Here is a 25,250-nt window from a genome sequence, read left to right as displayed (position 1 = left end):
AGCGTAGCAGGCACAGGGCTTTCAAGCAGCAGGCATTTCAGTCTGCTGGCTTTCCTCCCCTTGTCTCCTGGACTGAGATGTAGATCACCCCTTTAACAGCTTTACCCTTGATATCTACAAACACCCAGTGACCATTTCCCATACAACCAAACAAAAGCCACACAAAAACTTTCAGGTTTTCTAGTGAAACAGTACAACTGCTTCCTTTATGCTGCTCAAACTTCCCTAATGTGAGCTCAACATGCAAAGGCCCGTTTCAGGTTTCAGAAGGCTTAAACATATACACCTAAAACTTACAATTGCTCTATCGTGAAGATTTTTGTCGCTAACAGGGGTAATCCTAGCAAAATCTATTAAAAGCAAGTAAAAATAATATCTCCACTAAGTAAACTTGCTTGGGAAAAGTGCCTTGGTAAAAACAGCGCAAGCATTCTGAGCTACCATTGCTTGGTATGACTCTAACAGCTCTGCACTGGATAAAAATCAGAGTCACAAAAAGATTAAACTGCTGCTGTGACCTCTGTAGGATACGTGCTAGAAATGCCATCTTAGTATTGCATTACACTCTTAATCTTTTAATGGACCAAAGGAAATTGTGTGTAAAGCCAACACGTTGCTTTTAGTGTAAGTAAAATCCTGACAGTCTGAATGATTTCTGTTAATAGTTTCAGTCTCATTGAAAAAAAAAAAAAAAAAGAGAGAGCACCATACAGAGAGGGGTGTTGGCGATCCAAATCCTTTGCTGGGGGGACTATGATGGTGACAGTATCTCCTTTTTTCCTTCTAAGGTCCATTTGGGATCCATCTTTGTACATTTCTGGTGCGCACAACAAGCTACTTTCTCCTCACCAGTCTGTGACTCTATGTTACAACCCCAATTACCTTGCGGGGCGTGTTTTAAATGTATTGGACACATTCTCTTCCTCACATCTAAAACCATTTCTGCATAGCTCCCAGCCCTGCATCTCTCTTGCCAACCACGACCATGGGTGAGCTGCTCCCAGCCCTGTCCCCGTGGCCGGGCTGTGCCCGCTCCCAGCCCCGCTCGTACCTGCACTCCTCCACAACATGGCCTGCGTCCCCATTTCCAAGGTCTCTGCTGTCGCACGGGGCCTGCACTGCCCTCCTGTACCCTGCATTGCTGTGCTGGCTGCCAGCAGCATCTCGTTTGACACAGAGTTACTCTATCTGTAACTTGCACACAGAAACATGACAGATTTTCTCTCTAATGCTGTCTGTGCGGGAGTTGGTACTGTTTGCGTTACCGTCACAGCCAAGCCACATCATTACTCAAAGCTCAGCAAAACAGAACCAGCCAGCCAGCAGCCACCCGGTCATGAGGCGATTGCTGTGTTATATATGGAGTGGTAATTCGTGTTGAGAAAATGGCTGATATTAATAAAGAAGGGGGAGATTTGGGAGTGTGGCCATGGAGGTTGGAAAACCCCATGGTTGATGGTAACATCAGACTCTTAAGGATGAGGCCATCAGGAATGTAAAAGAGTTTAGAGGGAACAAAGAAGGGTGATTCAGGAGACTCCATGCAGTCTCCGGTCTCTTGTTCTCCAGCCATTAAGGCATGGAAGTTTCTGGGTGTTTGCTGTTGTTGTTACATTCAAAGTTGTTTGACCAATGAAAAGTTGTTTGGAAAAGAACTGCTGTGGAGAGAAGGGTATAGGAGGGGAGTCTGCCCTCAAGATAGAAAAAAAAGACAACACGATGTGATGAAGTTAGGGCATCAATAAAGAAGCAGAAAGAAGGAATGAAGAGGAAGAGGCTGGGAGAATGGAGACCAGGACGGGAACAGGCACTTTGATTGCCTCATGAAGATAGGTTCGGCCAAGCTCAGCAAAATGCTCAGAGAAGCTCGTACAGAAAGTCTCTGGAAATGGGCGCACTGGAGCTGGAGAGAAGCTGGAGCTGAGAGAAGCAGACCCATGCACACAACTGCCCCTGGCTGGTCAGCAGTTGCTCATTATGGGGAATCACACGTCCTTAGGAACAAAGACTGTCCTGGTAACCTTACAGCTTATTCTCCTTATTAACAATCGGACAGTTTATGAGCCTGAAATATGGGACCAAACTGAGGTCAAGGTGTGGGACTCTGCAACTAAAAACGACAAGGTTGCAGTGGGATCGCTCAGCACCTGGCGAGCAGTCTCTGAGGCCTTGAAGAGCCCTGTGGGGCCACAGTCAGAAACGTGTGGTTTGCCAGACAGTGAGGGAGCTGCGGGCTCCTTTACTGATCTGACTGCTACGCCATGGGCCCCTCTGCTGCTACAGCCATCAAAGGCTTTTGCTGTTCCGCCCCCTGCTGACCTGGACGTGCCTTTTGACCCAGGCCTATTGGCCTTGAAAAGGAGATGGATATGCTTTTCTTCGATCCAGGAAGAACGGGATACATAAGGCCCGAAGACCGAGTTGCTTGACAACTTAAAGCAAGACATGTTGTTCAAAAGGAATGGAAAATGGAGACTGTTAAGTCATGGAACTTAAAGGATTGTTTGTTACCTTTCCTGATGGTACGTATGTATAGGCGTACTTGTGTTTGGTATGTAAAGCAATGTTCCCTATATTTAGAAGTTTGATGTTCGTGTGTGCGTGTTGGTGAAGCGCAGACTCCCTGCACACCCAGCACTGTTTACTTGCCTTTTATACCTTTTAGAAATATTTCTTTTATAAATATTACTAAATTCAGATTGAGTTGAGACTTTATTTATAGCAGCTGTTAGGGCTAAACCAGCTGAAAACAGTGCTCCAGGGGGCTCCAAAGCAAGCTCAGAAGCTTTACAAGCCGTGTTACCAGCAACAGCAGTGCTACATTCATTGGGCTACAAGGCTGCAATTTCCCTCTCTGACAGCTTACCAGCTGCAGACTACCACTTGTGAGCCAAGCAAGGACACTGCAAACCCTCCTGTGGCTCATGGCTTGTCTCCAGGACTGAGCAGTGGATTTCCTCGGAGGCAGCAACCCATCCAGCAGCCTCAGGGTAACCTGCAGAGGTCCAAGGGCAGCAAACAGCTCTTCATCATAACCCATTAACTGGTTGCTGAGTGTCTGATGTTATAGCCAGTGCAGCTTGCACAACAAATAAGTGCATTGTAGTGATTACAATGAGAGCTACAGCACGCCTGGCCAAGTTCAGGACTCCTGCAACCGCAGGACACTGCCCTCAGGGGGACTGCAGGCAGGAACAATGATGCATCCTTTGGGCTGCCGTAGCAATTTGGGCATCTGCTGGGTTTACAACACTTGCTGCCTTCAGGGCTCCTTGCACCACCAGCTGGGCTTTCAGCATTAGCTGTTGGGTGCACACCACTGCAAACTGGGTAACAACAGCACAATAAGCAGGTAAGATATTAATGAATCCATTAGGTGCTGCAGGACTGCTGACTCCACCAGAATTACTAAACATCACTTTAGGTATGTCCACTTGCGTATTGGAGCCCCTGAGATGCAGGGCACAAAGTGCTTTCTTGCAGAGCCCGGTTTTCAGCTTTGCAATAGTATTTTAGTGCTAAGTCACCACGTACAATCCAACCTTGTCCAGACCATTAAAAAATGATTTGCAGATCAGAAGACTGTATTCAGTCTTTCCCTTTTCATGTTTACTTATATGATGATAAAATGAAACAGAGCAGTGAAAGCAAAGTTACACAACAGATACTTAGCTGGATCTACATAGTCTTCTGTGCTACCTGGGGAAGGGAAAGTGATGAAGAAGCCTCGAACATCTCCCCCTGCAGGACTTTCTGGTCATATGAGAGGTCTCATCATCATTTGTTTCCTTATTTTATCCAATTTATTAGCTATTATTCTTAAGTATCAAGTGTTAATTAACCTGCTGACAGCTTAGCTATCTTTGATATGTTTGATGTGTTGGCTGCACTGGCAGCACCTCTTCCGAGTAACAAAGAGATGAACTTTTATTTTAATTAGCAGTTTGCTAAGAAACCCCACTGCTGAGAATGGCCATGCCTGGAAAGAGCAAGGAGTGTCCTGAAGAGGCACAGCCGAATTCTCCTTTTGTGGTGCTGCAAGGCGACATAAAGTGAATGTGTAGACCAGAGACGAGGAACGCAGCAAGAGGAATCTGCCTGGCACTTGCCCTTGCACAGCAGCCAGCAAACAGCGGAGCTGCCCTCGAGACAAAGCAGGCACAGGCAGCAGCACCCTGCACGCCCACCCAAACCAAGTTCTGCCTGCTCACAGCCTGGCACAGCACAGCCCCTGCGCTTTCCCTGTGGGAAAGCAAGAAATCTGGCAGCATCCCAATTCTATGCCCTGAGGCTATTAAGCCTCTTTTGGTTTAAGTAGTGTTGTCTTTTAAAAGCGTATTTTTCTTTCTTGTTTCTCCCTTTAGAACCAGAAAAAGTCTCAGATGAAACTAATAAAACTTCAGCTGCCTTTGGAGATAACACGTTTCCTTTGGTCCTCACCAGGATGTTTAGTGCAGCAGTGACAAATGTTTCCTATGTAGCAATTACTTACATCCCTATAACAATATCCTATTGTTTCTTTTGTTGCTATGAAGTTGGGTAATCTCATGTGATTGGCAAAAAAAAACCTCTGCATCAGCTCTCCACTCTCCCAGCACATCAATGCAGCAAGGACCAAAAGCTTCACCACCAAATCCTCAACATACAAGTCTGAATTGCAAAGGAGCTTGTTGTAGGCTGATCCTGACAAGGGTAACTAGGAGAAGAGGACTCTTGTCTTGAATTTTAAAAGGTTTTGAGGACTCTTGTCTTGAGTTTTAAAAGGTTTTAACTTGCAACATTCAAAGCACAAATTATTTATATCGACACAGTGAGCCTGAATATATTGGTACATATAATATCTGGAAACCAGGCTCAAGCAAAGAATAACTAACTGGCCACATGTCCAGGGCAGAGGAAAGTGCCCCTCAGAGTGAGCTTGTATCTGATCATTGTCTCCAAACACGCATCCTCTCAGGGACCAAGGATTTCAGACACCTGCAGCTCACAGACTCTGCGCAGCAGTGACAGCCTCATTGTTCATTGTTGCTGCTGAGAAAAGCTGCTCGCATGAAGCAGTCACTTAGGAAGAAGGGGCAGACCTCTTGAGTTATTTCCCTCCTGAGCCTCTTCTAGAGGGCTTTCTCCTGCTGCTTCCAGGGTGTGAGTAGCAGCAGCAGAAGGGCCAGCAACCCAACCTGGTCCATTCTGCTGGAATAAGCATGTACCTAGAGTTTCTGGCATGGTCCAGTACTAGTTCGGGCAAAATCCCAAACTACTGCCTCTGCCTGTGCTGGCCAACGCAAAATGCAGTGCAGCAGAGGTTGTTTTTCTGGGAGTCAGCCAACTAGCTTAGCATACATGACAGTCTCCCCAGCTGTCGTGTGCCAACCTCCAGTAACTTAGCACATCCTTTTTTCTTAGAAAAAACATCACCTGCCTCTTTGAAACTTCCAAATGGCATTTTCTGAGTGACCTGAATTAAAAAAAAAGACGTTACTGCAGGGGATCTTGCATAAGTAGCTGCATTGCAATAAGTCTTCACGAATGCCAACACTGACACCAATTATAAGGAGAAAGAAATGAAAGCTAAATCCAGAGGAAAAACACAGCCTCAAATCCCTCTGAAACGAACTAGCAAAAATAATGATGGCTCTTTGGGGACACTTGGGGATGCGCTGTGTCACAACAGTGACTATACAGAGACTGGTAACATCTGAAACAATACTCTCAAGAAGTACCTTAAGTCAGTGTACCAGGATAATCAATCAAATCATGGCTGTGATTAAATAAAGCTTTTTTTTTTTTTCCCCCCCATAAACTGTTCTGAACGTATTCCTGGCAAAGACGCTGGTTAGTTTGGTTGGAGCTGACAGGTAACAGCAAGTAAAAGACCTTTCAAATATTTTTTCAGTGTGGTGAAGCATGCTCAGTGCTTACAGACTCCTCTAGGTGTGGGGTGTGTATGGCAGAAGGGGGCCAAAAGCCCTAGGGGCTCTCTGCCTGGCGGCAGTGGGCTGTAATGAGCAGTCCTCAAGCCCGTGCAGGTCTGACTGCATCAGTGCGACCGCCTGGACAACGTGCAGCCACTCACCTTGTACAGCTCCACGCGGTGATCCCCTCCTCTGGCAGAAGTGATTCAGGAAGAGAATGAAAAACAAAAACAAAAGCCACATGTCAACACTTAGGCTTCCAGAGACAGGCTTGGGATTGCAGCTAAACACAAGCATGCATGCCAAACATTAAAAACACTTGAACTGCTTTGTTACAGGCTACAAGAGGACACCAAGGCATTGCTGAGCTACTGAGAATATAGTTTAAAAGTTGACTTCTCCCTTTAAATTTCTTCGCATGGCAGGTAAAGACAAACTTTTCAACCCCTCCAACCTGCCTTTTCCAAAGCCTGTAATACATCCAAACCAGCCTGCCCTTGCTGGCTTTGCAGATCCTGAGCTGCTGCCACCAGTGCTGCCCCAGCCAGTAACCCCTGCTCCCAGCAGAGCTCACCACATTAACCCAAGCGCCTAGCCCTTGGAACCTCTCACCTGGCTCCTAGCACAGGGACAGAAAGGACACATGCAAAAGACCAAGCAGAGAAAACCAGAGTGGAACACTAAAAATAAGTTCAGGGGAAGAATTTTGCTTTAATGTTTTTTTCATAAATTGAAAACTAGATGCTAAAAAAGGAAAGGAGAGAGAATGTGACATCACATGCATTAAAATACGTCCCCATTGTGACACCGCTAATCCACAATGGAACTTTACCACTGCTAAAAGTAGATTTTCGCCTGCACTCACATGAAAACCCTAAAACATTCCCACTGTGACTGGTTTGGTCAGTGCAGCCTCTAAACCAAACTGCCACTTTCCAGACCGCCCTCGAAGAACACACGCACTTGCCAGCCAAAAGCTGTCAGCTCCAACTGCGCTACAAAATACCTAACACAGCCAAAACCACTCAGGGCACAATGTAAGGGGTTGCTTGGAAGTCAAGTTGAATCAAGCAAGTCTGGGGAAAAAGACGCTTGCTTGAAAAGCCATTTTAGACATGCACGCACTGGTGACTTCTCATGCATCCCTCAAAGTGCAATACATTTTTTTTTTAATTTTATTTTTTTTTAAAAGACATCGAGTAAACATAATTTCTGCCTCAGCTCCAGACCACTCAGCCACCCCAGAAAGCAAAGGCAGTGCCTTTTACTTATGCTTTACTGATGCAGGCTGCATTAACCAGGCCTTTCACAAGGGACTGAAGACACGCTGTGGAAACACACAGCAACATACATTAAAGCAGGAATGGCAAAGCCAATACGACTCCGGCTTCCTCCAGTGCACAGAGTGAAGCAAAACGTGAGGTACACAATCAATACATAGCTCAGCACTTTATCTCAGTAACACTTGGGGGAGCCAAGAAGTAAATCTAATCAATAAGCACACAAAGGAGACACTGGTCCTAAATTACCACCATTAAGCTGCAGAGCAGTTCCCATTAGTATCATTTGCTACACCCGATAAAGACAAGAAAACAAACGAAGCAGTATTTGAAAAATAAGGCAACAATTTGATTAAACCTTGTAACACATCAGCATGAGAAGACAACAGTTTCTGAAGGCCCATCTGCTCATGCATTCCTAGCTCACAGCATGCAGCTCCCACATTTTGCCCCTATACAGAAAAAAGAACACTACTAAGGTAAGAATTTAGGTGAAAAAGGGCAAAGCTCCTGCAATGTAAAAGCTAGGAAACCTTCACTACCAGCACAGTTGAAACAGCATTGTATTACAGCAATGCTTCTGCTCTTGCAGAGTATCTATAAGCAGCCATCAGCTTCAAAAGAACACATGGTCAAAACTCAGAAAGGAGCCAATACTCTTCGAAAGATGCATATTATAAAAGAAAAGAAAAAAAAACAGCACGTACTAATAACTGAACAAAATCTCTGCATCATGCAGAGATGTGGCAGGAAAACCATGATACTGCAAAACACCCAGGAAGCCCCACACTGACTAATGGCTTTTAGCACCCTGAAAGTTTAGAGAACCTGACCACAGCTGCTAAGGTTACAAGTTTTAGAAATGCTCCTGTTCCAGACAGATGTCCAAATGTCCTGTACATGTGCAATAAGGAAACAGACCAGCACATTATCTTCCTCTTTCCATCTGATTTTCCTTCCTCAAAATGTGTTAATTGCTAAAATAGGCTCATGAAAGGAACTGGAAAGCTTATTTAATATACATAAAAGCATATATACAGAAGAGGTAACACTATCCCATGTCTTGATTCAGAAACCATTATACTGGAAAATGTGCGTCACAGCCTCCTGGCATGCAGAGGACAGAAAGCATCTGCAGGATCAGATCTCTCTGATAATGCAATAAATCTGTTCTCACATTCAATAAATGGAGAGGCATCATGTCTTCAGACATGCTTTAAAAAAAAAAAAAAAAATCTAAAAGCAATTTGGTGCTTCTCCTTTCCTCTTAATCAATGTGCTGAAGCTGTAGCAAGATAGAAAAAAGCACAAGGCCTAACAGAGCTGTTGCTGGTTTGTGTCTCACCTTGTTCCCGCATTGCCGTGCAAATAAAGGATTACAGGATGGCTGGAACCCAAAGCATCTTCAAACCACAACTGGTCCTTCCCCCGGGCATTCTTCCCTAAGGCTGCAGGGACTGTGTGCCTGTATCCAGAAGGAAAAACACATATATATTTATTCCCTTCTTGCTAATTAGCATCTGCAACTCAAATTGAGTTTTTCTGATCAATTCATCCAGACTTAAACCCCTCACGCACTCTTGACAAAGCTGCCATCCCTCGCCAACAAGTGAGACGTTTTAAAAAGCCAGTGACTAGTGTTATTTCTACATTTAATCTCCAGTACTTTTGCCTTCAAAACTCAGGGCTAGGCAAGGCACCAAACTTCCCAGGCCAACCCAAAGCACAATTACTGAACTTCCAGCTGTTCTACAGGAAGAATCTCAGCCCCTAGGCTTTTATGGTGCTTGATTACTTCAATCAACAGACTTGTACATCATAAACAAGATTCACAGCTAGGTCAGCAGATATTCAGAACAACAACCAAAGTCAGCTGGTTTGGGAAAGAACAATTGATAAACAAGAGGTACAGCTGAGTAAGGAAATTTCTAGAAAAACAGGTGCTCAAGTTCTGATGAGAAGATAACGTATTTTGTTTTCAAGCACTAGGTTCTTGAAGGTGTAACCTCTCAGCTAGAAAAGCTATAACCCAGAAAACCCAGGAATTTTTAACTCTCAGCTGTTCTTCAATAGAAGGCTTAGCTGGGCAGCCTGTTAGAATGTGTTCAACACTAGTGGGGAAAGGAAAGAGATAAACAACAGACCGAAGAGAAGGCAGGTATTCAAACCGGGCAATTACTCCAGAAGACAAACACTGAAAGTGAGTACATGCCCACAATCATCTCAAACTGTTGATAAAGGAGCCAGCTTACAGCTATCTGAAGTACGAAGGTGCTCACATTCCTTTCTCCTACGAAGAAAGGCAAATTCCATCCACCACACCTTCCCGCAGACATAGTCATGATCAGAGGACAAACCAGCACGCAGGAAAACACATTAAGAAAAAAAAAAATCTACTTGCTTGCATGCAGCAGCCAGACATTGAGTTTTCGAGGAGGAAAAATGCCCAAACAGCTGTAGGACCCCCTGTTCTGCCCCAATAGTTCCGCAAGCTTGTGAACAAAGCTGGCTGAGGAGTTTGTTTCAGGAGCATAGTGAACACAAAACCTTATGTTAACATTAAAACAAGGCTCCAAACTTCAGCGAAGGTCCCATTCAAAAGGTCACACACTCCCAAGCAAAGAGAAACTCTTTGCCTTAGAGGACACATGCAAAGTACATGCCCACAGCTAAACCCTCCAAATCCCACGGCTTACAAATCCAGCAGCACTGGCTGCATTAAGCAACAGCACCTTTCCCTTCACACCTGACACAGCGTCTAGGCTATTTTTTCAGGTGTTTGCTGATCTTGTGTATGCATTCAAACTGCAGGCACCTCTTGTTCAAAGCCAGCAGGGACTTTTCTGTGGCTTTGAAACTCCTGGGTTTCAGACACAGTAGAACTTGGTCACGAGGAGCAGATGCAGAAGCTGGTTTGAGCTGGCCTAATAATGTGGCAAGTGCTGAAAGCAGACCTTTTTCAAACAAAGAACCAGTCATTTGAGCCGGTCCCGGTTAACAAGGAGCTAAAATTAACTGTCCTTGCCTGGGACCAGAAAAATCTTCACGAGTAAAAGCGAGCACTGACACTGTCACTTGTTCTGCTAAGAGAGCAAACGGCGTGTTCCTTCCTCACCCACTCTCCAAACCTTACATATGTTTTGTACACAGAATATTCTTCCTCCTACTCTGAACACTTTGATCCTGTTTTCCCATCTTCCCCCACATTTACTGTGCAAAACAAACTACAAACGGCAGTCAAATAACAGAACTTCTAACTCCTCGGGTCTGGTCTGCCTTTGTAGCAAGGCAGAGCCTTTTTGATCCCAAATTATGAAATTTCTCTGAATGCAACGGTTGTCCAATTTTGTTTCAGCCAAGCTCCAGAGATCTGCATGCTTTTCAACATGAACTCAGCCACTTGGCAGGGAAAAAACACGAGCATCCACAAATCAGAGCAGGCAAAGGCTGTCACATGCACAGCAAAAATACTGCACACGCAATACTGAGAACAAAAGGAAAGACTACGGGTGCACAGCGCACGCTGCACAAAGCAGGTGTCCTTACCAGACTCCGATGGTTACATCCTCCTCTGGCTGAAGGTAATAATTACAGGTGTGGTTTAAACCTTGATCTTGTGGTCTTTTCAAGTCAATGAAATATGGGACCCTCACTGAAATACAAAAGAAAAGATGAAAATAAAAAGAATAATTAGACTTTTTAATTTTTACCTGTATTTTCTTACAAAACAGTGTTACCAAGGCACTGGAGAGTTGTACAGAGCAGCCCACTGTGCCAAGAAGACCTTTCTTTTTTTGTATGAAAGGATGAAACGAACTACAATTGTGACTAAAATATGAACATCAAATACAGCAAGGTAAGATGCAAGCAACCACCAAAAAAAAAAAAAAAGACAGGAACAGGCTAAAATAAAGAGGTGGGGCAGCCAGACAAAGCTTCCCGTGACACATACCAGAGATGTGAACCAGCTCTGCTCAGTCTGCTTTAAAAATCTCCCAGGCACATGACAGCCACTCCTGCTGCATCAGGGCAGTGGGTGAGCTGATTTGGCCTTTTATTGCTTGCAGTAAGGGCAGTTACTGATGGGACAAACTCAGCTGGGACATCCCAGAGTTGATGTCTGATGCGTTTCAGGATGGCATGTGGTTGCAGCCTTTATATTTAAAAAGTCTACAGGAGATACTGTATCATAAGAGCAGACACCACATTCCTCTTGCCATGGAAGAGTAAGATAAACTGTGTCAAACGCTGGCTTTCCAAGCCTCTGAGGGGGATGTGCAGTTTGGTAGCCAATTCTCCAGTGACTGGTGAGTAATTGCTGTTCCTCCCAAACACCTCAGCATTTAAGAGATCACATTAGGTTCAAGACTTCATCTCTTCAGATGAGCATCTCTGAAGTCCCAGAAAACAAAACAGTTGCACCTCAGTTCACTCCTCCAAATGTTTTACACTTCCCAGCCTACAGACCACGGTTGGCTTTGCTTGTTGCTCATGTGTTTGAATCATTGAACATCACATCAGGAAAGTCAAACTTCCCTCAGATGTTCAGCTTTTTTTTTCCCCCCATTGCTTGGTTCAAAATCTGCCTCCTCGACATTTAGCGGCACAATACCCAACACACCAGAGCTTTTGTTGTATTAACACCCACAGAAGCACCGCTATTGGTGACAGCCACATCTCACTTCGCTTACCCCAAACACCACAGCAGACAAGGGCTGTGTTAACCTGACAAGCCTGGAGCCTTAGACTGCAAACCCGAGCCTGAGCACGTTTGCTCTCATGCAGAGGCATTTGTTTTGTTTAAAAGGGTATCTGCAGGTCACCTGGACCCCTGCAAACACTACACGTGGGAGTCCAAAACCAAAGGATGTGTGCCACCACAGACCCGCTGGGCCATCACCAGATGGGGAAGAGCATTGAGTCACACTCAGGAGGTTAAAAAGCAACGAGACCACTGCTCTGAAGGAGAAATGCCACTCTCCAGTGGAGAAGAATTACTCAGGCTTCCCAGTGTGCTTCTAATATGCGTTCTTTCTACAGGACTACGAAGGCAAGTAGTCGTCGTGGAGTGCTGTCACAAGGAAATAGTGACTGCCATTATTTTAGAGCAGTAGGAACAATACCACAGAGATCTTAGTGCAAGGACTCCCGAGAGAGCGCTACGGGACAATTATTTTCATCACCTGGGAATAAAGAGGGGCAGGAATTTCAGGGAGACCTAACAAAGCTCTGCAAGGGCAAATGAGAATCATCACGAACGAAACCAAGGTGATGAAAATGGAAGCAACCTGCGTTACTCACTGTTACCCAGCTGCCTGTTCTGACAATCACAGCACAAAAGCTGGCCCTGTTCAAAGAGTACACGTGCATACTTCACAGCAACCACGAACCACGGTGTTAGAGCACACAGAGAATGCAATCAAAATGACAAAAGTGATATAAAAGCAACGTATATACCCTTGGTCCTCTTAGCCAGGGTTTGTACAATCAAAGGAAAAGATTTTACGACTTCCTTAGAAAGCCCAAGTAAGGTTTAAACGACAAATTGAGATTGCTAAGAAGCATCCCTCATAGCGATGCTCCATCATTTTCTACCCTGTGGATACTCAGGCTCCCCCGGGAGCTAAGCCAGCCCTCCAGAGCCATCCCACAGCCCGTTTGACCGAACGCAGAGGCCGAAGAGACACAAAGAAAGCATTCAGCGTGCCTGCGTGAATGGGTCTCTTCTGTTCTGCCCCAACCAAACTGCTCTGCTGAAGTGCTTTCAGGTGAAGAGTCATGGCCTGGAAAACAATGCGCTGGATTTAATTTCCCTGCCTGTTCATGCAGCTTTGTTAAGCCTTTTGGAGAAATGTATTTGATGTGTTGCACAGTTTTCCTGAAGGAAAGCATTTGGGCTGAACGCTGGCTCCAGTCTGGTCACTGCATTTATACCGAAACACACTGCAGAGACCACCAGGGCCGCAGCCAACGCTCTGCAAGCCACAGCTCGGAGAACTTGCAGCCTGTGAAAGCTCACATCCTTCACAAGCCGTAAACACACAGGGGCAGGGAAGTTACAGCAGGCAAATGAAACACAAGAGACATTCCTCCCCTTCACCCTTCACCCAACAGAGCGGGCCACTTACCGAAGTTGAGGAAGACCAGCTTCGCCTGAATAGCAGGACAAAGTTTGACGAGAAACGGAATGGCTACGTACACTCCCAGCAACCAGATTATCAGCCTCCGCAACCGGAACCATAACCCATATCGCCTGCGTAAAGAGGGGAAAAAAATAAAGAAAGAAAGTCCTGAATACAGCAGGAATTTTATGAACGGGTTGTCACAACGATCTGCGTGCTTGGTGCTTTGGAAAACGACTTCATTTATTCTTTGAACAAAACTAACTTGGAGCCGTTGACGCAGGCTCAGCTGTTTGAGAGCAGCAGGAGCCAAGCAAGCTGTCAGCTGATGGCACACGCCTTCAAGAAGGGGAAGAGAAACTCCCCTCTGATCACATTTGAAACCACTCTGTAACAGCTTGTTGTGTTTTTTTTCCTGATGACTTCACAGATTTCAATATCTCTGGAGAAACATATCACACGTTTGTCTCCAACGAGAAGCACTTACCATTTTAAGCACTATCAGCAAGATTTTTTTTTCCCCCAGTTACATTTTCACATATTTTGAGGAACTGTGTGTAATGAGACAGCCTGATCCCAAACCGATAAAATCACACGCGATCGCACGTACAGACTGGAGCAGAGATTCTGCCTCGTCCAGCTAAAAGGGGTCATACCCTCCAACGGCCTGGAAAGGAAACCTTTCCAAGTTATAAAACATGATGAGATTTACTTGACTGACACGCTCTGGACAGAATCACTGAGTGCCACTGCAGGCAGGAATTAAAACACACACAAACCCTTCAGGCACCAGCACTTCTCTGCTCTCCAGCTGACAGCCCGGAGCAGGAACCACGTCGCACGCCAGCAGACAACCAATTTTCACCATCAGCAGTTCCTGCCAGCAGGTGAAGGCTGAGATCAACTTTTCCAAGAGGCCTGAAGTTATCACTCTCCTGTTTGGTGGTTCTAGGAGGCGACATGCTGAACTTCTCCAGGAGATGAGCATACAGCTAAAACCGGGATGGAAATAATCTCATCACACACCAAAAACCCCTGGATCTCCATAGGTTTTGCAACCCTAGGCTAAAACCAAGGGTCTCAACAGCAGGCATTCTACCCAGCGTAGAAGAAATCCTCCCCACAACTCTGCCTTTAGGCTTTTGGCACAATTGCTCGTGTATTTGCTGGGAATGGGCAATCCTCCTACATGATCCCAAACCCACACCCGCCACACCACTGCCTACCCTCATGTACCTGTCCGTCTCCTCACGTCCTGGGTTACACAGACTCCACATGGATTCCCTTTCCTTAACAACCTGAGCTGCTGCTTTCCAAAAGAGAAAGAAAAACGTTATTAAAACATCAACAACCAAGCCTGGCTGCAGCAAGCCCATGCTGAAAGGCTCAAAATATCATCCTTCCCATGGAAAGCCTGACAGTGGGGACGTGAAGAAAGCCAGCGAGGCTTCCAGTGATGTTTCCATACCTTGAGCCCACTTTCTCAAGGCATTATGGAAAACAGACACAGCGAAGGACTGGCAGAGGAACAGGCACAGCGTCAGCAGAGCGTTGGTGGTACCGAAGCCCTGGTGACCCATCTCCACCCCAAGGAGAGCAGCAACTGGAGGAGGAGGGCACAGAGGTCCCGAGGGCACAGGCACAGGACACGAAGCCTGCCACAGCCGTGATCCTCCCGAGCAGCCCAGCTGGCATCCTCCAGAGCCAGGAGCTGAGAAATGCCACGAGGTGAGCCGAGCACACGAGGAAACCCCCCGCAACTTTGGCAAAAGCCACCCTGTATTTCGTTTGGGAGAATGGCAACCACAGCGCTCTCTGCTCTCAAGCTAAAGCTTTCTTTCCACAACCACCCCCACATCAGCACACAGCACCTTTTTTTTTTTTTTTTTTTGTCACTCAGCAAGGTTCGTGGGAGAGAGCTCACCGAGGTTCAGTTGCTCAGCCTCCATCATGTTTTGCTTCTCTTCAAGGAGGAGAGCAACTCTCTGCTAAACCTTTGGGGATTGGGTCGGAAGCCCTCCAGGCACAAGGAGAAGGCCCCAAAGCACAGGTTCTCCAAACATCCCCCCTGCAGAAACGCTGAACACGACCCAGGCACGAGCTGGAATTGGGAAGAGAAATTGCTGAAGACTACACTGAGAAATGCCATCAGAGCAAAGGAATGGTTTCAGCTTCTGCTTTTTCTCCTCAGGAGAATGAAGAGAAACATCTTTTCTTTCTCTCCGGCACCCCATGCCAAACGCTAAGAGGTAGTGTGACATCTACACCTCATCACCAGGGAGATGGCTGCTTGAAATGCAACCAGGGCAAAGCCTCTGCCCATCAACAAGCGGCTTCCCCTCTGAGGTGCTGAAGTGTGCTCTAAGTTATCTGCTAAGTCCTTAGCGAGTGATTTCACCCAATTAAACAGCTCTTGCTCTGCAGAAAAGCTACCGCAAGAAATAAATGCCCTGCACAGGGAGCTTATGGTGTGCCAGGGTGAAAGCAGCAGCAACACACTTCTCACCCCCAGAAAACTCAGTTGATCTTAGTCAGAAAACTCAGGCGAGTTGGAGAATAAGAAGCTGCAAACTGGAGACATTGAAGAATATCATAAACAGATTTTCAGGAACAATGAAGGTAACTTCTTAAAATAAAACAAACAGGGGAAAAAAAATCATTCACTGAAGGCCTCTGGAATGTCAGTGGACCTTCAGGCCCTAACATCCTTCGAGAAACTCCCCTCCGAGAAAACTCCAGGGTCTGGTGAGCAGCAATTGCTAAACCTCACTTTTGAGGCGTGCTGTGCATCCAAATCCAGATTAAAATCACCTCCCCTGGAGAGCACCTGAATCACTTCTCTATCGGAAGCACGCGAGGTGAGTTTCCGTCAGGATCTCCGTATCAGCCACACTACCGGGGTGAAAGGACAGCCCCAGGGTGAAATGGGGCACTGACACCAGGAGAGTTTCAGTCCAGCAAGAATGGGACAAAATTTATCAGAAATACACGTGCACTGGGCCTGCAGTCCCAAAAGGCCATAGGGACAAGGATACACATAGCTTACATGCCCTTTGTCATCTAGGGGAGACAATGGTAAAGCAAAGCACTCGTAGACGTTGAGGAGATCCATCTGCATCTGTTCCAGTGAGTGCTGTTTCTCCTGTGTGCTCTGGTGTCCCTCAAACCATTGGAAAGAATAAACAGCATGAATATTGGCATAAAAGTGCATGTTCCTCCACTTCTCTAACAGACGGGTGGGCGGTATTGCACAGGGCTCCTCTTCTTGCAGGGCCTCCTTCAGGAGGCGAGGAGCACCAGGTCACTCTTCTCCCTCCGTGCAGGCCACCCGATCCGCCCGAGCTGATTAGCCTTTTGTTGTATTTCACTTGTTCCCTGCCAACTAAACGAAAGCGAGCCTACCAGCCCTCCAACCGCGTGAAAGCACATCCAGAGAGAGCCTCCCAGCTCCCGATCAGCTCACAGCCAGGCTGGGGGCTCATCTCCACTCCAAAACACTACATAAACCAGCAGCGACGTGCAGCAGAGCAGTTTTGCACTGCAAGAATAATTTGGGTCATTTTCTCCCCCCGTTTTGCTGCAAAACCCGCTTTATGTGCAGGCAAACGCAAACTGAGAAGATGCTAATGTCAAAGGGTTTGTCCCCTCCTGGCTTCTGCGTGCTAGAATGAAGTCACATAGGGAAACGGGCCCCCACGTGACTCTTTTATTTCAGGCCCGGCTATACAAAACTCTCCTTAATGCAGTCTTCGGCCAAGCCTTAGTTCTGCTTCACTGGAGGCACTGTATCGAGAGCAGGAGGCTGAGTTATAGAAAACCCACCCAGTCCTGGAAACAGATCTGCCCTTGAGTTCATGACAGCCAGCGGGAACACAGAAGTCTCAGCTGCTCTGCTGTTACGAGTCGCAGCAATCTCCCCCCTTGGCATGAGGATCCTTTGCAAGCAGCATCAGCGCCCTGCAAAACAACTCCGAAATAAAAAGCAAAGGCCCCCAAACTCATCTTGCTGTACCAGAGATGAAGCAATCATCTAAAAAAAAAAAAAAAGAACAACTATAAACAAAAACATCCTGGAAACAAGACAAATTTAAAGGAGTATTCATGTTTTTTTCCAAGTGTGCTTCATAAAACAAAGCAATACAAAAATCATGGACATAAACTGTCTTGGTATCTGCAGCTTCAAGCAATTCCTAAAAATCTTTGCTCAAGGTGTGGAAAACAGGAAGAAATCTGAATCTACCACGTGCCTTTGCCACTTCTTAACTTCTTAGCTTTCTTATAATCTCGCACTTCAGCTCTCTGCAGAACCACTCTGACCTCTCAGAAAGAAGCCAGCTGCACGGCCTCACCACTTCAGCACACCTCTCTCCAGACACGAGGAGTCTGGAAGACTGCGACCTCCTGAAAACAGACCGAAGGCACTCCACGGCAAGGAGCTGTGCCGAGCACATTTTTTACAAGGGGAAAGCACTCGAGGATATGTCAAGCACTCCAACGCCACTCCACCCCCGTTCATTGTTTAACCACAGGCTCCCTTCCAGAGCAAGGCTACTGATACAGAGCAAAAAAAACATCTTTGTACAATCCACTGGCTAACACTGTGGTGTTTTCAACCAGAGAATAAATTGCTCCTGACTCGTGCCACGCCTGCCAAGGACAGGACGGGATTTACCGACTGTCACCAACGTCGCAGAAGGCAACTTGAGATTTCAGCTATTCAGATGAGCTCGGGAAGCTGGGTACCTATTTGTTCTGACAGCCTCCATAATTCAGGAATGAAACCGCCTGTAAATAAAACCAATCCAGCCCTTCACCCAACAGCCTTCCTAGGGAAAGCTGAGCGTGCCTGGGTGTGTTAGAAGCTGAATAAAGCTTTACCTGGTAGGCAGAGAGAGCAAAAAGTGAACCTCTGGATCTGGCTGAGCTGCTATGTGCTTCTGTTTGCACCTAGGAGAAAGTGTAAGACAGGGGCAAACAAAACGCCTTCTAAATATTGACCTTAGGAAGCTCCAAGGCTCAGCCCAGACCCAGCCACCTGCACGGGGCACCATGAACTCTGCCCTGCTGTTCCTCTTTTAATTAGGGACAGAGCAAGGGGAGTAACGGGCTTAATAAGGCAGCCGAAAGCCATCTCATTTAAACCCTAAAGGTTTTCATTGAAAGACAGAAGAGAAAGGCAAGCCCTGCTTTCTGAGAGTGGTTTCAGATATGCAAGCTCCACCTCTAGCACTTCAGGAAACCTGGAAGGGATTTGTTGAACACCCATCACCAGCAGCCATGGAAGGTGAGGGCATCCCAGCAGGTTCTGTGCTGTTTTTATCCCACTTCCCACAGCAAACTCCCTACTCCCAAGCTCTTCCTAAAGGCTTTCTTACCCCTTTTATCCCCAGAGCAAGCTGCTGCACGCAGGACATCTCCTTTGGGCTGTGCTGAGGGCTTCAGGCAGCATTGCCCCGACTATCTGAGCACAGGTGAGGTTTGAAACTTGAGCCCCATGAATTCCCCTGGCCCACCACCTCATTGCCTAGCTCCCCACTGCTTCTGCACCTCCTTCTGACCACGAGCAAGAGAGAAGATGCCAACTTAAAGCGACCAACCCCAGGAAGGACCTCATCTTGCCAGCATGAACTCAACAGCTGGCTCTAAAGGAGAGCACTGCAACGAATGCTCTCTCAGCAGTGATTTATTTGAAGTGCACACTGACCTGCTCAACAACAGCCACGCTGCTTCTCAATACTTAGCTGGAAGGGCATTAGGCATTTGTGTTAATTGTGCGTGACAGCCTTCACCTGAGAGCCCTGTTTTAAGAGGAAAGGAGCAGAAGCTTCTGTTATTTTAAGTGCGCAGCAAACAATGAGTAATTATACCCTGGGCAATTGAACAATCGACTGTTGGGACAGAAAAGCTGGCCTGGGGACTGGGGTTTTCAGCTTGTTGACTTGCTCTCAACGCATCTTGTGCAACAGCAGCTTTGTTTGCACCACAGCCCTCCCAGGAGAAACCTTTTGGTTAAATTCCCCCAGCAGGCTTCCTCCGGAGCTCCCCAGCTGTGCTGCTGACACTTATCAAAGCCAAAGTCACCCACGTGAGATTTTAGCCGAGCCTGGCACTGGGACACTGCTGTGGTGCAAGCACGTTCCCCCCGCAGTGTTTGCTGAATTCTGAAGTTCTCCGCTCATTTCACAGCCGACAGCTGGTTTATGTTAAAGGCACAACCCTCGGCTGGTCTGAAAATGGAAGGGGGAAAAAAAAGATAAACGAGAGAAGGCTTCAACAGCTCTGGAAGTGCAATGTTGGAGCCTGAGAGCAGCCGAGGGGGATTCTCAATGAAGCGGCGCAGCTCATTTCCCTCTTACCCTGCCCTATATTGGGGTGCAAAAGCGAAGGGCAGAGAGTAAAACCAGCTGAGATCTGCAGAACTCCAGCCCAGGCCCTAACTGCAGTTGAACAGGGAGCCATTTGCCTGTCAGCTGAGGGCCAGAACCGAAAAAGCCAGTTCCCCTGCTCCCACGTAAAGCTGCTCGCATCCTGTGCGACTGCCAGAGCGCCGTGTGCGCGGCAGCAACAGGAACCCACGGGTTCAGACGCAGTTCCTATGGACACACGTGTAGGAACAGGCCCACCTTGCCACGCTGCACAGCCTTGTGAACGTGAAATCTTTTCCCACAGCGGTTTTTGGGAGACGGCCACCAGCCAGCCAAGCCTGGAAATTACCACTCCTGGCATGCTCGGTGGCTCTGGCTCTCTTTGAAAGCATGTGAGCAGCAGCTTCACTTGCCTACAGTTTCCTTCTCAGTGCACAAAGATGGTCACCTCACGTTTGTCCATCCAAGGCAGCTCTGCCTTTGCTGGCAGAGATCAGAAACCAGTTTTCCTTGGAAACCTGAAGGAAAAAGAAAAATGCTTTTGTTTTAGCAGCGATACAGCCAGCTTTTAGATGCAGAACACATCACCAGTGAAGCATTTTGATGACAATGAGCCAACAGTTCCCTGTTCGAGGCACACAAGCAAACGGGAACATTAAACAATGCCAAAACATGACATATGCTGGCCGTCAGCTGATCGCTGTCACATTCAGCTGGCAGCCACAGCACCCTCTGAAATTGGGACCTGTTTAAAAAGTGAAGTGATGGCCGTGATGAAAGAAGAGCCACAGAGCTGCTGCCAGCCGCCAACACACCTTGAGCAGCAGGTTAGTTTGCATGCAGCCAGGGAGATGAAGCCATTCCTGCTTTCATCTGCGCTTTGTTTGAGGATTCCAGCTGTGGTATCGGCTTGTGGAGGGAAAAACTCTGCAAGGACGAGGCTTGGAAACTGAAGCTGGCAACGAGAACCACAGCCTGCACTAATTCTACACAGATCTGAAGAGCCAAAGCCAGGAAGCACACACAAGGAAGGTGAAAGGCAGGTGTTGGCGTATTTCTACTTAAAACAAGTGGAAACTGAACGTTTTGCAGCACTAGAACTCCATCCATCACAAAGCTTAAAGCGTGTGTGCCCCCTGCTCTGCTAGGAAAAGAATGGTTTACGACAGGGACAGCACACAGCTATCGGAACCTGAACGAAAAGCTTATTCACTGTGTTTCTGCTGGGTTTGCAAAGGTCAGAGCAGGGTATTTCCAATGACCACGGCCAATTTGCAGATTTTATAGCCAGCAGCACAAAACTGACCTTGTCAGCTTCACTCCTGCTTCCTAAATCTGCTCTGAAACCAACCACAGAGTGAGAGGACCGCTGTGGGGGAGGAAACAGAGCCGGGCTTCCCTTCGTGAGGATGCCAAGGCAGTCTGGAAATGCAATCCAGCACCCTGAACACCTTGCACACTCTTTCCTCCCCAAGCAAGGATGCTGTGAGCTGGGAGCCCTGCCTGAAGCTCCCGTTACATCACCCTCATCTGCAGAAGCTTTGCTGTCTTGGAGCAGTCACCCAGGGGAAGCTTTAACCCAAGGGAAAGTCAAAACAGCCTCCAGACGGGGTAAATACATTTGCTGTTCTCTGTTCTCAGCTTGCTTACACCCCACTTAAAAGAGGTTTTCTTCCAAGCAGGTTTTTTCCCCCATTAGGCCCCACGAAGTCCTTTATCCTGCCCACTGTCAGCAGTGAGAGATGAGGCTCCACACGGCCTCGTTTCGAGTATCATCCCAGAGCAATCTCTTCTGCAAGAAGAATTAAGCTGTACTTCCAGCTGCTGCAAACCTGACTTTAATGCTACCATCCAGATGCCACAGGAAGGGATATCTCAGCTGCTGCCTTTCTTACGTGCCGTGGGGGCCAGACGTGCAGCACACGACGAGCGACAGGCAAAGCCCACATTTTGGCCAGCCAACCTGCAAAGGAACTCCAGTTCTCGCTATTCACACACTGCTCCTAGTAAAAAATAAATAAATGAATTTTAAAAATGAGGTGGAGGTACCCAAAGAACACAGCCACCTCTTACCAGTCGTGACAAGAGAGAACACCTCCAGGCTTGCACGAGGCTAAAAGAGCACTAGCTGCCCTGCTACCCGTGCCCAAAGCCACTCAGCACACATCCAGCTGTGGCAGCGACTCACCACAAATAGTCACATCGGCCACTCCGTCGCTGGAAGCTTATTTTAATAACAGAAAACCAAAACAAACTCCCCAGACACTGAACTCCTTACGCCACGCAACCCCGCGTGCCCTCCGTTGGGAGGCTTTGTTTAAGCTATTTGCTAGATTGGGAAGAAAACTTTGATGTTTGTTTCCCTCCCCCCCCCCCCCCCCCACGCTTTTCTTTTGATTTCTAAAATTCTCCTTCTGCAATTCGATAATTGCTTTAAGCAAGGAGCGGGCAGCTGCGGGACATCTCAAATATTTTCTAGTGTTTATTTGTGAAAGTTAAATTTCTGGCCCAACCATCTTTTTTTTTTTTTTTTTTATTGCTTCAGCACTCAGTAAGAGTTACAACATTGAAATAAATCTGGGTTAAACAAACAGTTTGATTCGGAAAGCAAACACAGACATCCTTCCTGTTCGCTCCGTTCAATAATCATAGTTTAAATGAGCACGGCACTTAACGCCGGCTAAAAATAGGCAGCTCTGCTCCCAGCTTTAATTGCCTTCATTAAAGCAGCAGACTTCTGAAGCAGAGTGTGTGACCAGCACTGCTGGGAAAAGCGAGGAGGGCTGCAGCCTCCAGGGCTGGTGCCCACGGGAGAGGTGACCACGCAGCGTGCCCCCGCGCCGTGCCCGGCACCATCCCATGGCTGCGAGCTCGATGCTCTCTCCCCTGGCTCCCAGTGAACTTTTGGCTATTTCACCAGCTGCCCCAGGCTGCTGCCTTGCCCTGCTTGCTACCTCATCCTCCCGGTTTTGCCGGCAGTAACCAGCTCCTCACTGGTTACAGACACACAAATCTCACACCCTTCAGCCCGGGGATCAGTCCCCAGCTGCCTCTCTCCCTGAGCTGCTTTCCAGTACAGCGAAGAGCCCTCCGTTAGCCATCCAAGCCCTTTAAATAAAACAAATAAACCACGGTACAAAGTCAAGGGGTTTGGAGAAACAGCTCTACCAGCTGTGCTTCCCTCAGCCGGGCCATGATCTTGACAAACCCGTCGCATTTTACACTTGCCTTCCAAAGGGTGAATCCACTTCCCTCAGCGTATGCATTTAGCTGCTCAATCTTCTTCCCCTGAATCACAAATTAACTCTTACCATTAAAATTGCACGGGCTCCACGTCAGGCTAATGACTTTAAAGTCTCCTCGGTCTCCTGTTACCCTTTTAAAACACCCGAAGTACTCTCTTTTAATCTTCTTGGTACTGATTCAGTCACATTAACATAGCGCTCTCACGTTACAGCCCTAGTGAGCCTTCCTTGCTTGCACTCCCTCACCCTGGGTGTCAGAAGCCATCCACCAACACAACACCAACACCGTGACGTTCACAGCACAGCTTCTCAGTCTCCAAAACCCTGGATCCGTAGGGTAGAAGCCCAATAATTAATTTCACATCCTGATACAGTTGCCAAAATAACACGACCCACCCTTCAGGCCTGCAAGGACAAGGGAAATCAGCTGCAGCCTCCTACAGGAACATCATAGCAGCACGGTGCCTTTAGAAGGATCCTGGACTCAGCAGGCCGGACAGGACCCTCACTAGCAGCAGAAATATTGCTTGGGCGTAGCAGACCTCTTGCTTGTGCCACAGCAGCAGATTCTGCAGAGGAAACGATGCCACCATCGTTAATTTTCATTAAAACCCCACAACGTTGCCTTCAACAAAAAGGAATCCATATTAGCACATCCTGGAGGAAACCTACAGGCTCGCCGTGATGACCTGGGACTGCATTTGCAGAGAACCAGATTCCTGGCTAGGCAACTCCACGCCATTTATAGCATGAAACGGAGTCATCTTCCGAAATGAGCTGCTCGCAAGTAGGCCATAGATCCTCTGCATAAGAACGGGCTGGCTGTAGATGTGGGGATATCGGAGGCAAAAAGGACATCCAGAGGGAAAAGAACAGAGTGGATGCCGAGGAGTTGTGCTGGTGTTGAGGCTCAGTTCAGCTTGCACAGCATCACGCCGACTGGCAAGGCAGCCCCTGCTCATAGTCACTGGTATGGCCAGGGGAACCCAGAGCAGCCCGTTGAGAAGAAAGGACAGAAAATTGTGGGATGACGCTGAAATCCTGATCTCCACAAAGGCATCTTCACACCGGGGGTGCCTAGAGAGTCCTCGTGGTCCCAGGAGTTACCCAGAACTGCAGGTTTATTAGGAAATTGAGGTATACCGAAACAAGAAGAGCATAAATCTGTGATTTATGCAGCTCCTAAGCAGAAGAGAGACTTACAAGAATTACAAAGCAGCAGCGCTTAATAACAATGCACTAATTAATAATTCAGGCATAAGCTATCAAAGCAGAACAGAACCCAGGGGCACAAGTGATGTCAGAAGGATGGCATTGCACTGAAACTGAGCTCGAGGAGACCAACACAGAACTTGGATATAACTCGAGAGCAAACTGTCTGCAGAGTCTGAGGCAAGCGTGCTCCAGCAGAGTTCTCTGAGAGAAACGTGGGGAGCTTGAGACAAGTGCTCAGGGTCTGTGGGATGACATCGCACAAAGCAAACGCAGCAGAAAAAGCAGAGACTCACAGGAAGATTAGATACAAAGAAAGAAATGTTAGCTCATACAGGCAGATCTGCAGCTAAGAGTCCCAAGAGATGCATGGAAGAGTTTTGTGCTTTCTGTTTAACACAAGAAGCAAATCGGGTGATGAACACGATGGAAGAAGGCAGGCTTCAACGGCACACACCGCAGCACAGAACTGTCAGGCACACATCAACACGATGGCCTCACAAATCAGTAAGTCAAGAAAAAAATCCCTAGCTGAAGAAAAAAATAATAAAATAACAAAATGCACCTACTAACTCTTCCACTTTGCAAGGAATCTTGCTATATCAGCTGCATGAATTACACATCTTCGAGGAAAAGAGGGAGATGAGCACAAGGAAAGAGGAATTTAGGAGGTGCAATCCCCCAAACTGGGTAACCTGCAAGCAGCTCAGAGGCACTCACAGCCACAAGCTGTCCACGTGGCCAGCAATGACGCCTGGCTTTGGACCCAGCCACTGGGTTCTGTCCCCATTCACTGGACAGCCAGCCAGATGTGTGCAGCAATTACACAATCCTGATTTTGACAGATCCTACCAAAACATTCCTGTGTGTCTTCTGCAAAGTGGAATCATAGCAAAAAAAATAGATAAATAAACAGAAAACCACGGAGCAAGTTGGTTTTGCACCCGGATGAGGAACTGTGGTTCGACCTGTACTCACTGTGGAAAAGAGCACAGCAAGGAACTGGGAACCAGTTTACAGCTCCTTTCTGAACTTTGCCCAAGAGCAACTGAGAGCAGAGGCTACCCAGCAGGAAGGTGGAATTGGTGAAAAGGTTACGTGACTGCTGAAACTT

The 25,250-nt window shown here is 47.2% G+C and overlaps 1 protein-coding gene across 1 annotated transcript in view; it reads right to left on the bottom strand.

The window, feature by feature from the left end:
• The window catches only part of ABHD12 (abhydrolase domain containing 12, lysophospholipase), a 36,586-nt gene that overhangs the window by 6,933 nt on the left and 4,403 nt on the right, over positions 1–25,250 (bottom strand). Inside the window, exons 2-5 of the mRNA XM_084284177.1 lie at positions 13,321–13,445; positions 10,739–10,844; positions 8,538–8,657; positions 6,074–6,104 (exon numbers count right to left, since the gene is read on the bottom strand). Coding sequence (XP_084140303.1) covers positions 6,074–6,104; positions 8,538–8,657; positions 10,739–10,844; positions 13,321–13,445 — 382 coding nt within the window. The remainder of the gene's footprint in view (positions 1–6,073; positions 6,105–8,537; positions 8,658–10,738; positions 10,845–13,320; positions 13,446–25,250) is intronic.

This window comes from Netta rufina (genome assembly GCF_964035555.1).
Source record: "Netta rufina genome assembly, chromosome: 3".
Taxonomy (NCBI): domain Eukaryota; kingdom Metazoa; phylum Chordata; class Aves; order Anseriformes; family Anatidae; genus Netta; species Netta rufina.
This window is presented reverse-complemented; position numbering and strand designations above follow the sequence as displayed.